Here is a 14,745-nt window from a genome sequence, read left to right as displayed (position 1 = left end):
AAACACAATCCAGCTTGCTCATCATAAAGGGGAGAATTTTTTTTTTAATATTGTTAAGTCTCTTTGAATTCAAGGGTAAGAAATCAAGTTCTGCTAGACCTCATTAGAAGACAGCCAGAAACCACTTGTTTTCTTGGTGCTCTGCTTGGTGTTTGCCCATATTTCTTGCACGTGGCCAGTGTGGTAGCCAGCGCCACCTCACAGCAGGACTTCTCAAGTGGCCACTCTGCGTGCCGTGGTCTGTCAGTGGTTTTATTACGTATCAGGTGCTGCATAATGTAGCAGTTGAGAACACTATCTCTAAACCTAATCTCTAAAGTGAGGTCCTATCACTTTTTGGCATATTTTAATCTTTAGACAGATTCGCTTTGCCCAGCCCACCCTCAAGGGGAGGGGCTTGCACAGCGCAGGAATAGCGGAGGGGGCCCACAGGGACCATCTTAAACGTTACCTGCCACAGGGACTGACTGCTCAGCCCCCCTAGAGGGTCAGGATCTGACTGCTTGCTCTCATTTAATAGTCCCTGGCCAGTGGACTGTTTCATTTTGTATGAGGTGTCCCCTCTTCCTGCATCCGGCAGCCGAGTGCCTGCAGAGGGTACTGTAAGGTAGCCGGTTTCCTAAGAGGCTGTGGAAGACAATGAATGGCTCTTGCCTCCTCTGCCTCATGGTCATTCTCTCTAAGGTGTTTTTCTGAGCCTAAACTAACGCTTGGGTTTCCCTTTCAGAGCTGTAGTGCAAGTGCCCTTCAGGCAAGACTGAAAGTAGCTGCACACGAAGCTGAGGAAGAGTCTGATAATATCGCTGAAGATTTCTTGGAGGGAAAAACTGACATAGATGATTTTCTCAGTACCTTCATGGAAAAGAGAACAGTATGTAATCCACTTTAGTCAGGGATGTGTGGCAGCATAATATCAACTTCCTGAGTATGCTCATAAATAGGAAAACATTAGCCCATTTACTGAGCTGGAGTTTTGAGTGCCGTATAGAAGCACCTCTGTTGTAAATGATAGCAATATCCTACTGTCACTTTAAACCTGCGTGATGTGTGTTCACAAGCAGGTACATCAAAGAATGTTTTAGAAATGATAGTATCTGTATCATTCTGCAGTAAAGCTCCAAATCAACCTAGTATACTCTTAATAGTTGCAATACTCTCAAATAACCTGTTTTACTTGTTGAAAGAGGGAATAATCTATAGAAATCAAAATGTAAATGTTTAAAATATTGAGGATATTCTGGAACAGTTTCTTTTCAATGATATTCTGATTGTAGGTGTTTTTTTAGTTTCTAGTCCTTTGGTAGAGTCCTAAATATTGACCTAAATTTCTAAGAAACATTGCATTTTAAAAGTAACCTTTTGTTAGTGAACTTTATAAAGCATACCTGCTCTGTTTATGCATATCCAGTGTAGGCAGGTGGAGCAGATGTTGTAATCCTCATTCCCACCAGAAAGATTGATTTCAGGGATGTGATGACTTGCCTGTGGTTATAGCATTAGTCAGACATTGGCGTCTCATCCCTTACTCTTTTGTACTATATGGCTGTGTGTGAAGTTTTTATTTGTTTATCTTCCTGATTAACAAGTGGGATTTATTTCCATGTTTTTAAAACACAGATAATTGAAATTATATCATCAGATAATTGATATATAGGATCGTAGTTTTACATTCTGAAAGTTTATAGGCAAAGGGCATCTTCCAAACAAAATTAGAGGTCGTTTTGGACTCTTAAATTCTGAGGATTTATTAGCTACCGTAAACATTAAAAACCTGAACTTTTGGTGTAATTTTTCTGTTCATGTAAACGTAAAACTTACCTAAAAGTAAAGTTTTTAAAAGCTTATTGTAATAAGATCAACAGGTCTTATTTGGAATTCTGTTGTAATGCAGGAAGTAGTAGGCCCATCTTTGGAGAAGTTACTGGTATTTTAAATTATTTTCTAGATTTGCCACTGTAGAAGAGCCAAGGAAGAGAAACTTCAACAGGCAATAGCAATGCACAGCCAATTTCATGCTCCACTATAGGTAAATTGTTTTACTTTTAAAACTTGTGTTTAAAGGCTATTGCAAGATGGTTTTTTAATTGAGTGTTCTCAGCAGTGCCTCTGCAGCCAGCTTTCAGCATAATTCAGTCGTTACCACTGTTTTGCTATATAACATGTTGAATGCTGTATATTATATAGTGACATAATACATAAACAAATCTATAACTGGTAGAAATCTTTTTTTCTCAGTATGACGTTGGCTTAAACGAAAGGTGTTTTTGTTTGATAGCTTTTCATGTAGAATTCTGTCGTAGCCAGTTCCTTTCAGCTGGTGTGGTGTATACCGTATCACCTAGCTGACATATTTCGCAGCAGTGTCTTCATTTCTTCTTTGAAATGAACTCGCATCTGTCACCAGGGCTACGCTAATAACTTTCGTGCCTTTCTCACTGACCTCTGGGACTCCCCTTCCTGCGCCATGCCGTGAGGATGCCCTCCCTCAGTGCCGGCCCACGATGGGCCCCAGCAGTGGCAGGAGTGACGCCACACTCCTCGGTCTGCCTTTAAGACCCGTGTTCTGGCGTGCATTTCAGATGACCTTCCTGTTTTCCCGTTTTCCCTGTGTGTTCTTCTCCCATCATAGCTTTACCTGCTCTTACCTGATCCCAGCACCCTTCCTTTTCCGCCCCGTCTTGTTTTAGGAATGATTGGGTTGCGAGGACTATTCCCTCTCAGACAAGCTTAAGGAGAGGCTCCTGTGTTGCTGGCTACCTCCAGGGCGGTTACAGAGCTGAGCCCAGGCAGGCTCACTCACCTGAGGCCCTGAGAGCAGGAGCTGGAAGCCCGCAGCGACCGGAGCAGCTCCCCCTCACACTCCCCGTCTACACGGCTTGTTTCCTCTCTCTGCATCTCCATTCTTCTGTTTTCTGTCCTTTCCTGTCATTTGCCTTCTCGTGCTGTCTCTGCAGAAAGCTTTTCTCCGCTGCACTTGACGTTTGAGCCATTGCTGCCCAAGGGCCTCTTTCTGTCATCTGCCGGTTCAAGCACCCAGTGGAGATGGAAGAGGCTGAGGCGGCGGCACGGGCGAGGCCTCCGTCCCGGCCTGGTCAGCTGGGCCTGGCGATCGGTGCCTGTGGTTTGCCCTCTCTGCTGAACTGAAGGCGTGGACTTTGAGCAGGGAGCAGGGGTTCCTTAGGAAGGGGCCTAGGCTCCCGGAAGAGAAGTGACAGGTGTTTCTCGTGCTCGACTCAAACGCCCCTCCCTTTCTCGGAATCTGCTGCTACCTGACATTAGTGCCAACCGTGCAGTGGTTTTTAACTTACTTTCCAAATCATACTGCAAATTCCGACATAGGGGTTGCATTTTCCACAGCTTAAGAAAAAAGTCGACACTGAATACTTGCCTATTTATTTGAACATACTGGAATTCTTTCCTCATCCCCACCCCCTCAGAGTCAGTTTATCCTCTTATAGGTAAACCTTCATTTGAAGAGAATGAGAAGATGAAAATTTATCATCTTAAATTAAATCTTAGGGTTTTTTTTCCTTTTCTTTCCAGATTTTCCTGAGCTGCCAAAAGAGGAATGGGACAAAAAACTAAACACAATGTTTTCTGTTAATGATTTGTGAATGGGCTTTGCAACAGTTGCTGAACTCATAAACTGCATAGATTGTTTACAAAACTAGAGACTGATTTTGTATAGATTGGAATGATTGCTATATTTGAGAAATTTTTCTGCACTAAAAATGTTTATTGCTGATAAATTCTATCATATTAAAGTTCCACTGACGTTCCCCTTATTAGAGATTAAATACCTATGCATATAATTTGTTTTTTGATATTTTATAAAATTTACTTCATTTAAAATCAAACTTAAATTCTTTAATTTGAAACTTGTTCTTTATCAAGAATATTTAGACTTCTCCCTGTCAACTGTTTTGAAAAAAATTACTATCTTCAATGTGGAATGACCCTTATTTTTCTTCTTTCTTTCTGAATGATAAAACTTCTAAAAGAAATTTGTTTTTAAATATTCATAGTGGCAGGAAACATCAAACCTGCCAATGTGCCATCTCAAGAAAAATTAACTTTTATTAAGTACAGTAAATCTAAAGATAAACCAGCTCCTTTTACATATTGTTGTATTTTTAAAAGTAAAGCATTTAAGAAGCAATACAGGTAAATAAATATTTTACCTAATTTAAAAAAATGCCTTTATTTAAAACCAATCCAGCACAAACTTTCATGCTTATTTTTTATATATGTAAGTATCTGATGGGTTTGTAGTTGGATAAGGATATGCTTTCAAACTTCTTAATGTTAAGGTTAACCTTTTTATTCAATAAATGATAAATTAGACACATACAAAAAAAAAAGACAATTTTTCTGACCTTTTACTCTGAATTAGCTTTTTTATAAGAGGAAAAACTATAGTAATACATATAATATTTGATTTTTAGGTGATCCTAATTTTTAATGAATTTAATTGAATTTTCTCTTTAACTTGTGTTTGGCCAGTGTGCTTTTTAAAATATGTATAATTTTATTGACATAGTTCACAAACCTTATAATTCACACATTTAAAGTGTACAGTTCAGTGTTTTTTAGTATTTTTTGCTCGTGGTTTTTTTTGTTTTTGTTTTTGTTTTTTCCTTTAGGAGACACTGGAAACCAAACCCAGGACCTACCATGTGGAAGTGGGCGCTCAACTGCCTGCGCCACATCCGTTCCCCTGCAGTATGCTTCTAAATCATGTCACAGAATTAAAACATTTCATGAGTATCCCTAAAAGCCAAAAAGGAGAAAATCTTGAACGATATTACTGAGGCTTGGGAAGGTGATATCTAAAATCACGAAACAACCAAGAGTATACTTTTGTTTCAGTTTCATCCCAAAATAATTGCCATTCCATTCACAGCATACAGTACAGTTTGCCATTTCTTCATTCTTCTTTCTTCCTATATGTATTTTTGGCAATAGCACTTTAGGGAAAATTTTATTTTCTTAGACTTTAAAAATACTTAATATTTAGTCTATGTTTCTGGAAGGTCAAATATTCCACTTGACTATAAAGATAAAATGTTGGATAAAGAAAATAACTTATTAATCCTCAATCTTCCTGACACTGTGCTAAGGGCATGTTTAATCTTCAAAATGACCATATGAAGAAGGTAAAATTATTCTTCTTGATTTATAGATGAAATAAGTCTTTCAAACTGTTGCAGAGTTCGCTGGGTAATGCACTGACCATCAGAGCTTCAGTTTTACCAGTAATCAGGGCTATGGATGACCTAATAGTTTCAATATTTGCTTTCTTAAAAATATGTATATCCCAGAACAAGACATCAGCAGACCACAGCAGTTGCAGAATAAAACATGAATGCATTTGATCTAGCAGTTTCACCTACCAACAATAAGGCACTGTGGAGATTCTACACAAACATGACTCAGACATGGTTTGGGTGCTTTTCTGAAGCCTTCTCTTCCACTTCCCTCTCCCAAATCACTTATTTTCATACAGAATAAATCTCTTTTACATAATTACATGGGTAATTTATCTATCCATGTATCCATTGGCCAGCCCAGTTTCATTCTATACTAGTTAAAACACAGCTTGTTTTCTCTTCCCAAAATTAATTTATTAAATAACCTCATCACAACTCATTTGTTAAAGATAAGTGTTTCATCACAGTTCTTATATTTAACAAATAGATAAGTTCAGATATAAGTTATGTCCGTTGCCGTGGATGGAAAGAGTCTACATTTGAATATGCCTATATGAATTTGGGTTCTGCCAGTGCAACGGACATTTAAAAAGTGACCATTTTTGTAATTTTTTGGCTTTTTTTCTTCAGATTGACCATACTGCAGAAGCAATGCCAGAGGGAAAAAAGAAATGCAGGCCAGAGCAGAGATTCAATTTTACTTTAATGTGTAATAGAAGACAAGGTGGACTGATAGAGGAAAGGTTAGCTGACTGCTCGGGTTGGGAGTTTGTCATGGGTAAAGATTTAAAGGCTCGTGTCTCATAATGGAGGAAAGTTCTAAATCAGTGAGATACATACTAAAGATAAGTTTCAAGGTTGGAAGAAACTTCTGGGGACATACTGACCTTAGGGAATTTACATTGGGGTAGAAGTTGTTTGACAATGAGATTGATCATAATTTATATATGCTTAAGTGGAAGGACAGCTCAGATTCACTTTCAGGGAATAAAGTAAACTTCCCCTAAAGTGCTCTTAAAGCATAAAACAGGGTTTCCCTCCCTTTTCCTCACCATCCTTCATTCCTAAAAACTGTTCCATCCTGATTTGCAGAATCATGGTCAAAATTCTTACCCATTTCATATCATCAAATTTGCCTGAACATTGCTAATCACCTGAGCTCTGAAAATTACTAATTGGGAAGTCCTCTGCCTTAAGCCAGTTTTACATTGGTTTATTCCCTTTGACTTAAACCAGCTGCTCTGAATAAAGCACTTTCTGATTATTGATTTAAATTGAGAATGTAGAATTTAGACATCTCATCTTGTCGGACTGGCCATGCTCTTTCAAGGCCCTTTGAAAGCACAATTAAGTTTTAATACACAGTAAATGTAACCTTTTATATAGATTTCAGCCTTAGGTCAACTTATAAAGAAGAGACAAAATATATAGATAATATATAAATTCATAAATTATTAACATCATGTAAAAAACGCTGGGGTAACTGAATAAAGAGTCTATGGCTTTGATGTGGAAGACATCACATTAAATAAATTTTAAAATATTAAGTATATGCTGTTTGTTTTTCCAAATAAATGCATATTCTATGGCATAATTTTTTAAAAAAAATTTATACATTAGTTTTTATAGACATACTCTGCCAGCTGCAAGAAATTAGTCATATCCTCAGTATTAGGCAACAGAATTCTAAGACCTGCTCACTACAAGAATGGCATAAAATGATTTATGTTCTAAAAATGTAAAGCCAATACTATTATATCCTAAGTACCATTAACAAGGTGTTCCCTACTACCACAGTATATTGCAGAAAGTAAATAAACATTCTTTGTATGTAAATAATTTTGAGATTGTAAAGAATGTTCAAATTATCAAATTATATATTCTAAAAGAATTACACTTGCTTTATTTTTCACATTAACAGAAGTATTATAATACAGGTCTCTAATATGTTATTCTATTTTAAATATGAATAACACAATTATACTAAATTATTTCATCTGTATTTGTTGTTATACTCTGAATCTTTCACAATAGAGATTTCAGTAATGTATCTTTCTTGACGTCTTTCTTTACTTTGTTCCCATTTAAGCAAAGATTAATACATTCTATAAAATTTTTTTCACATATTCAAAATAGTGAAGTAGATTGTAAAAATCAAATTTAAATTAATCCCTTTATGTTCTAGAAGGTGCTAATATTTAAATAGCATACTACATGAATATTATTTACCTCTGTCCAGACATCACAAGTTTTCTTCACTGTCTTCAGATCAGATGTTTAGTTTGCCCTGTAAAGTAGTGGCTTTGCTCTTAAGACAGGGGAATAATTCTGCTTCAAACGTGGATTTTAGCAAAACAAAAACTCAGAACTACCTTCCAGCAGTCTCAGTGGATGCTACTAATGTTAATTAAACCACATTAATCAAACACATAATTTCTAAACTCATAGGTGACAAAACTGAGTCCACTGGTTAAATAGACATGATGATGATCAAGTTCTCTGGTTCTTAACTAGAAGCTTTCTTCATTGAATTTTATCCTGACTGCACTGTATGCTGGCTGTGGGCCCGCCCTGTCTCGGTAGTTGTTGTTTCTGGAATATAAGGTTGTTAATAAAGCTAGTATGATGTAATTTCATATGTAAGAACCAGAGAGTGAGTGTTGTTTCTACATTAATTATTAGACCCCATTTAGAGGGAAAGTCAGTTATAAGTCTTAGCATTTTTAAAATGATGCGGAGAAATGAGATTCTGGAGAAAGTCAACAAAATTATAACAATACAAAATATATAAGGATAAGGCAAAGTGATGATTAAACATGAAACATAAGCTTAAGCAATTACAAACTCAATTAGAGGAATATCTCTGTTAACCAAAAAGAGTGCATCTCAATAATGTCTCTGTTTTTAGAAACACTGATAAAGTTGGAAAGGAAGGTAATGTTAAATGGTTTTGAAAACACAAAATGTGCATCTGGAAATGAAATAAGGGGAGATGAAAGTGGAATAAGAGGTTGGGAGGGCAGGGACCAGAAGTGCCCTCTGAGCAGGTGTGCGCTGCGTGAAAGGAGATTTGTATTTGCAGCTTCAGAGGTTGGTAGAAGTTACTCTATATGAATACAACTGTCAGAGTCTGGAGTGCGTTTCAAATTGGCCAATGATTTTCCTTATATTTGATAAAAGAAATGGCTACTTCCTGTTCTTCAACATCTAAAGGTACTAGAAGGTGGACATCTTATACCTTCCCTTAGCTACGTTTTCTAATCCCGCTGGCACATACCATCTCTTGAGACATTTTTAATTTTGAATTGCACAGGTCCCATGTTTTTGGAAGCACGTCTTGCGCGTCCTCTCTGCTGGACTCCGGGGAGGACCTTCAGGCGGCGAGGAACACGGCTTCGTCCGAGTCCCGGTCCCTGCCGCTGTCCTCGCTGGGCGGGCACTCTCCCCCACTCGGAGACCGGCAGCTCAGGTCCTCCACGCCCGACTCCTGGTCGCTGTTGGCCGACAGGTCTGGGTCTGAGCTCTTCAGGTTGTCCTGGGTTAGGATCAGGGCAGAGTCGTCGTCGCCCTGGGAAGGGCTCCTGGAGGGGAACGACCGCAGGTTCCCGCTGTAGTCCTGGGGCGTGTTGGCTGTGCCGTCGTCGCAGGTGGAGAGCCCCGAGTGCTTGCTGGGCTCGCTCGGCTTACTCTTCACTCGAGTGCGGTTTAGCTGGACTTTCTGAATTTTTTCTAGCCTCTAAAAAAGAAATAACAATTTCAGGGAAAAATCATAACTAATTTACCTCTTTTATTTTTTTTTAATATATCTATGCCTTTCGTACTCATTACTTTCCAGCTCGGTATAATGTTAATTAAGCACGTGTGACTTAGAATGGACATGGGTTCACATCTAGACTTTATGACCCTGAACAAGATAATTAAATTCTCTGAGTCTTGTTTCTTCATCACTAATGTAGGGGTGATAATACCTGCCTTAGCATCAGTTTTCTATAAAACTTAAACCCAGGTAAAGCTCTTGGCAATAGATATTCTCCCTTTCTGTATATGGTTAGGAGAGTTTAGGGTTTTCTGTGAACTAAAGAATATTGGAAATGAGGATTTATGTTCTTATCTAAGTTTTTTCTAAGTTGAGATCTAATTTACATACTAAACAAGTCAGCCTTTTTTAAAGAGGACAATTCAGTGGGTTTTAATATATTCACAAGGTTGTAGTACCATCACTATTTTCTGATTCCATTATATTTCATCACCCCAAAGAGTGACACCATACCCAGCAGTCTCTCCCTCACCACCCCTGCAACCACTAATCTACTTCCTGTGTCTATGGATTTGTTTAATCTGGGTAATTCATATAAATGGAAAAATGTATAGGCTCTTGCATGTGTCATCTTTCACGTTGCGTAAGTTTTCAGGGCTCATCCACATGTAGCATATATCAACATCATTTTTTAGCTGAATAATATTCCATTATGTGTACATACCACATTTTGTTCATCTATTCATCAGGTGATAGACATTTGGGTTGTTCAAAATGCAGTTTACAAATTGCATCTTTCAGTGCCAAACAGGGAGGAGCTGTAGGCTCAAGTGTTACGTATTCATCCAGAAGGCATGCATTTTAAGCTACTACATGCAGATGCACTCTGCTGGGCAATGTAGGAATAAGATTATAAAGACAAGCCATCAAGAACTTGGAGTCCTGTAAGGGGCAGAAGCTTAGAAAAAGCAACAGCTTCTCAGAGGGGTAGGGAAATGTGGAGATAAGAGGTATAAGTGAAGTTCAAGGAAGAAGGAGCATTTTCACAAGACAATAAAGCTGGGACATGCTGCTGGTGTTAGCATTGCTGGCAGGAGGGACAGTGAGAGGAAGAGCGAAGGGCGGGAGGCATCGGTTGTGTACCGAAGCAGAGGAAGAGCGAAGGGCGGGAGGCATCGGTTGTGTACCGAAGCAGCAGAGGACAGTTAAATTTGAGCAAGGGGAATGGTAGGAACAGTTGAAAGGTTTGGATTAAGCTGGGTTATGGGAAGATCTTCATGCCAGGCTAAGGAATTTTGACTTTCTTAAAAGCATATACAGCCAAAGGTTTTTACTTAGGGTACTTTTACATATTCTAAATTTTTGGATTAGTAGTGATTTTTTAAAGAATGTTGGAATATTTAATAGGACCCTGAGATTTACACAAACCTGCGTGTCTTGGCCCCATGCTGACGTGACGAAGGCTCAACCACCGACTGGTAACTCTAAGCACGGGGGCCGCGTCTCAGCTCAGCGCTCTGCGCAGTCGAGATGCGGGGGCTCGGCTCTGCCGGCACCGTGCAGCCCTGTGCTGCAGGAGCCCCCAGGCTGAGCACCTGGGCGTCAGGAGGGGATGAGCCGGGGGTTCTAACGCCCACAGTTAAGAACTACTTCTCCAGGAGTGTTAAGACATGATGAGTTTCCACACAGATTTAGAGACATCTCTGCTTGACCCACATAGAATTACAAGGAAGACATTTATGCTGGGTTTAAAAATTCTCAACAATTTTGGTCCCTGCATCTATCTGACCCCAGTGTGCACTTGTGTTTGAAACCCTAGATTAAAGATATTAACCATTATGGTGCATTTCCATCTTGAAAGGCGACTTTTTTCCCTTGAAATATTAGGGGAAACCAGCAGAGTCAGCCTCACCAGTTACTGCTAAATACCCCCTTATACCACTGGGAACTCTCAACCATATGGCATTGTTTCCCCCGGGCCAGCATTTTCAGAGGTGACCTGGCAAAGGAAGAGACATGGAACTCACCCTGTGACACTTTGCCACCCCTTATTTAGACATTCATAAGTCTGAAAGCAGGAAACTAGAAGTTCTCTTCCAGTTACATCATTGCTTTATGCAACTACAATGAGTCTTAATGAGTTTTTCAGCCTTCATCCTAATACTTTTTTTTTTTTTTTTTTTTTTTTTAATACACTATACATGATCTAAGAAAGGAAAAACAGTCTTTCCTCTTATTTAAAATGCTGAATCTCAATTTAGAATTCAGGTCCAGACAACAGGAATGTATTGCCAGTTCTTAAGTAAATTACATGATGGGGTTTTAAGGAGATGAGCAAAGCAGAAGGAAGTGCAGGGTCATGTGGGTTGTGGTTATCTACCAAACTAGGGTGGGATCACTGGAAACAGAGTTTTTCCTTTCTTAGATCATGTACAGTGTGTAAAAAAGAATATTAGGATGAAGACTGGGAAATTGCCATTAAGTTAAGGATAAACATTTTAAGTGTATTAGACCTCGCTGGCCAAGTACTGGGAAGTTACAAAGGCTAAAAAGTAGATTGCTTCTAGACAATCTCAGCTATTAGCATCTTCAGCTTATTATTTTTTTATGATTTTCTTAAAAGTGGAGGAGAGGTTTTTCAAGTGCATATAACTGATCGTGTTCTTTCATTTTGAATCCCATTTTTTCGTGCATTCTCCAGTAAGAAATCATTAATTTTATTAGTTAAATAGCAGTAACAACAAAAAACCATACCAATATAGGAAGAGCCAGCTGGTTCCACGGACTGTGGAACTGAGCCACAAGCCAGGGGCTGAAATACTTTAAATGCCTCCGTTCGGGTTTCAGTACCTGGATGCCCACCTGTGCTCCAGGGTGGCCGTGGCTTAAAGCATAAAACGGCTCTGCTGCTGCACTGCACCTGCCCGAGCCACGAGCGCGTCACAGAGCAGCGCCCTAGACGTGGGCGTGGAGCAGCCTCACCTGTTCCAGGGCCGCCAGCTCTTCCTCCAGCTGCTGCGTTTCCTCCTTCACGGCCAGAAGGAAGTCGGTAACTGACTGTCGGGGCTGCAGCCCCTTTTCAAAGCGGTTGTACATTCCACTCCAGAACCTGGAGAGGGTGGCAGAAGTTTTAGGGCTCCACCCATCCACAGTCTGCAGGTCTAACGTCCTCACTCAGGATCGCAAAGCGACTTTGATGCCTCAGTTCCAGGCTTAGTAAATATCAGCCCAAGGCAAATTCCACTCGCCAGCCACTCAAGGTAATAATCCCGTGTTGACGTTTTCTTTTTCTTGGGTCAGTAGACTTAGGAAAAGTAAATTCATGAAAAGCCTAGTCATGTACTTGCTACTGAATTAAAAGGCACATAATAGGAAATTTTTTCCAAAATGTATTGAAGTTGCACATGCTACCATTTTTTTTCCTTTAAGAAAATGACTCAATTTGGAAGTAAACTTGGGAAATGAGTGATTTTATTACCACTAACATATAGACATGTTCAGTTACGAAGGGAGTCTTTTAAGAATCTTTTTAAAGCATACTGGAATGCAAATGAGAACAAATGGCATTACCAGAGGGACACTAATCCTTAGGTCTGTAGGTCCACCTTAGTCCACTCTATTTAGAAGATCACTGAGGGCGGATTTCAGTGTCATGCGCTGTTTTGCTCCTAACTCCTTGACCAGTGCTTGATCCTCAGTAAAATGTTAGTTAATAACATTTTATTGAGGATAAACAATAATATTAATAACAAATCAGCTGCAATATAGTGGATTGCAGTGTCCCAAAAGCTCTCAAAACTGTATTACAAAAACAAAGGAATATTTTTTTTAGTCTAATAAAATTAATAAATTGCTACAAAATTCTGAGGAAATAAGACTAAGAACAGAACCACTGAGGAATAAAAGCTAGAGAGGGAGAAAAATGACTAAGCATGTGTTTGGGATATGGGTTTCAGAGTGATGGAAGAAATGCAGTTTCTCAGGTGATTCTCTGTGAGTTTGTTTTTGTACTGACTTCTGAGCCATTTCTCCATATCAGCAAGCCTCGAGAAGAAGCCAAAGGATAAAATATAAAGCATGCATACCTAGTAGAACCTCTAGTGCCACCCTGTCATCCCAAGATATACTATCTAAAATAATTTCCACAAGGGCCCATCCTCAGAACCTGACTCAGTGGAGACAACCAGGTAAGCCAAGTCTAGACTGCTACCTAACGTGCGAGCCCACATCTAGCTTACAAGGCGCCTGGTTTAGTCAATATTCTTTCCTTCCTTCCTTCCTTCCTTTCCTTCCTTTCCTTCTTTCTTTTAGTTTTTTAAAAAATAAATTAGAATTTACATCTTTTAGATATCATTGTTATAAAACATTAAATTCTGAATAGAATTCCACCAATGGGCACCAACACTTGCACATCCCCATTTGATGTGTGCAGCCAGGATTACTGTGCCACATTGGTTACCATCTAGTTTTCCCACCTTCTAAATGATTCCATTACTAAATGGGAACACCTAAATTAGCCAATAAGAAGCTCACAAAGCCATAGTGTGTTCAGTAGATCTATAACGACATCCAATAGTGATCACTTACTTCATAAGATGATTTAAAGAATAAGTAATAAGTAAGTAAAATTCACCTAATGTACTCCACCTATGACAGTCTGGTTCCAGTATTTAGATCCAGACCTGCTGATAAAAGCTACCACGGCTCGTAGCTCATCTGAAGGGTTTATCTGAGTTACCTGGCACTGAGATTTAGAATCCTGGTCCCTCGCTGTCTGGTGTCCCTAATATTTGAAACAGCTAAGAAGGAGAGGAAGCAGGACGGAGAAGGGAGGAGGAAAGTAGGGGTCCCCCTTGGGCCCACACCCCGCTCTGGCTCATTCTGTGTCTGCGCCAAGCCCTCGAGAAGGTGTTGCGTGCTTCACCCCAGCGCCATGCGCAGGGATGGAGGCTGAGCCCCGGCCCCCCGGGGCGGCCTGGGCACACGTACTTGTAGGTGAAGTTGCAGGGCCTGGCGGGCAGGCGCAGGGGCCCCGGGTCGCCTCTGAACAGAGGATTGGTGTAGTCGGCCCGGTGCTTCCACAGGTGCGCCCACAGCGAGTGCGTTCTCTCCTGAATCCTGTCACAGAGAAAATGAGTCAGAAAACGGCCTTGTGCGGCTCTTGAGGCAGAACGTCGCGGCAAAGCTGGAAAGGAATGGGCAGTTGTGACCGCGTGTCTGGCAGCACTGTTCTGAACAGCGCCCTTTCAGGCTCCGGCTCCTGGGGCCACGGGCGCGCGCCCAGGTCCCCTGCTGCCCGTCATGCCTGACCAGATGCTGAAGGCCCCGGGATGGAAAATACAGCGCTCGGTCGCTAGTTGTTTCTGTTCTCCCTCCCTCCACCCAGAGTTACTGAACATTTATTTGCCAGGTCCCCTTCTAAGTGCTGTACTCGTTGTGTCACACTGAGTCCTCACTGAAGCCCGATGAGATATGTCCATTTTACAGATGAGAAAACAGGCAGGGAGACACTAGGTAGTTCCTCCAGGTAAGACGACTAGTGAGTGGAAAAGCCAAGACCAAACCTGAGCAGACACCATTAGAACTGGCTAATCTAGTACGACAACCAGCAAAACTGCCGAGAAGAGCTGAGTTTATAAGACGCACTCTGCTACTTTTAAGTCATCTCCATTTATCAGGGATCCCACTTGAAGTTCCTTGGAGGAAACTTAAACTAGTATTTGCTAGAAAAAGCAAGTTTTTCTTCAACTCAAACAATATAAAACTATTAGAGTATTT

At 40.1% G+C, this 14,745-nt stretch overlaps 2 protein-coding genes across 4 annotated transcripts in view; one reads left to right on the top strand and one right to left on the bottom strand.

The window, feature by feature from the left end:
• Nucleotides 1-9,578, top strand: part of VPS37A (VPS37A subunit of ESCRT-I) — a 46,770-nt gene extending 37,192 nt beyond the window's left edge. Inside the window, exons 10-12 of one of the 3 annotated variants that reach the window (XM_004452082.5) lie at nucleotides 728-871; nucleotides 1,946-2,026; nucleotides 8,524-9,578. In XM_004452082.5, the coding sequence (XP_004452139.1) occupies nucleotides 728-871; nucleotides 1,946-2,026 (225 nt within the window). In that variant the 3' untranslated portion in view covers nucleotides 8,524-9,578. Of the gene's footprint in view, nucleotides 1-727; nucleotides 872-1,945; nucleotides 2,027-3,543; nucleotides 7,854-8,523 lie in introns of those variants that run through there. The other 2 variants (XM_004452081.4, XM_058289969.2) reach the window with 2 other exon arrangements.
• The window catches only part of MTMR7 (myotubularin related protein 7), a 99,210-nt gene continuing 90,361 nt past the window's right edge, over nucleotides 5,897-14,745 (bottom strand). The window contains exons 12-14 of the mRNA XM_058289968.2: nucleotides 13,957-14,085; nucleotides 11,950-12,076; nucleotides 5,897-8,946 (exon numbers count right to left, since the gene is read on the bottom strand). Of these exons, the coding sequence (XP_058145951.1) occupies nucleotides 8,584-8,946; nucleotides 11,950-12,076; nucleotides 13,957-14,085 (619 nt within the window). The 3' untranslated portion in view covers nucleotides 5,897-8,583. The remainder of the gene's footprint in view (nucleotides 8,947-11,949; nucleotides 12,077-13,956; nucleotides 14,086-14,745) is intronic.

The sequence above is a fragment of the Dasypus novemcinctus genome, chromosome 29, assembly GCF_030445035.2.
Source record: "Dasypus novemcinctus isolate mDasNov1 chromosome 29, mDasNov1.1.hap2, whole genome shotgun sequence".
NCBI lineage: Eukaryota > Metazoa > Chordata > Mammalia > Cingulata > Dasypodidae > Dasypus > Dasypus novemcinctus.
Note: the sequence above shows the minus strand (reverse complement) of the source record. Positions and strands in the feature narration are given on the sequence as shown.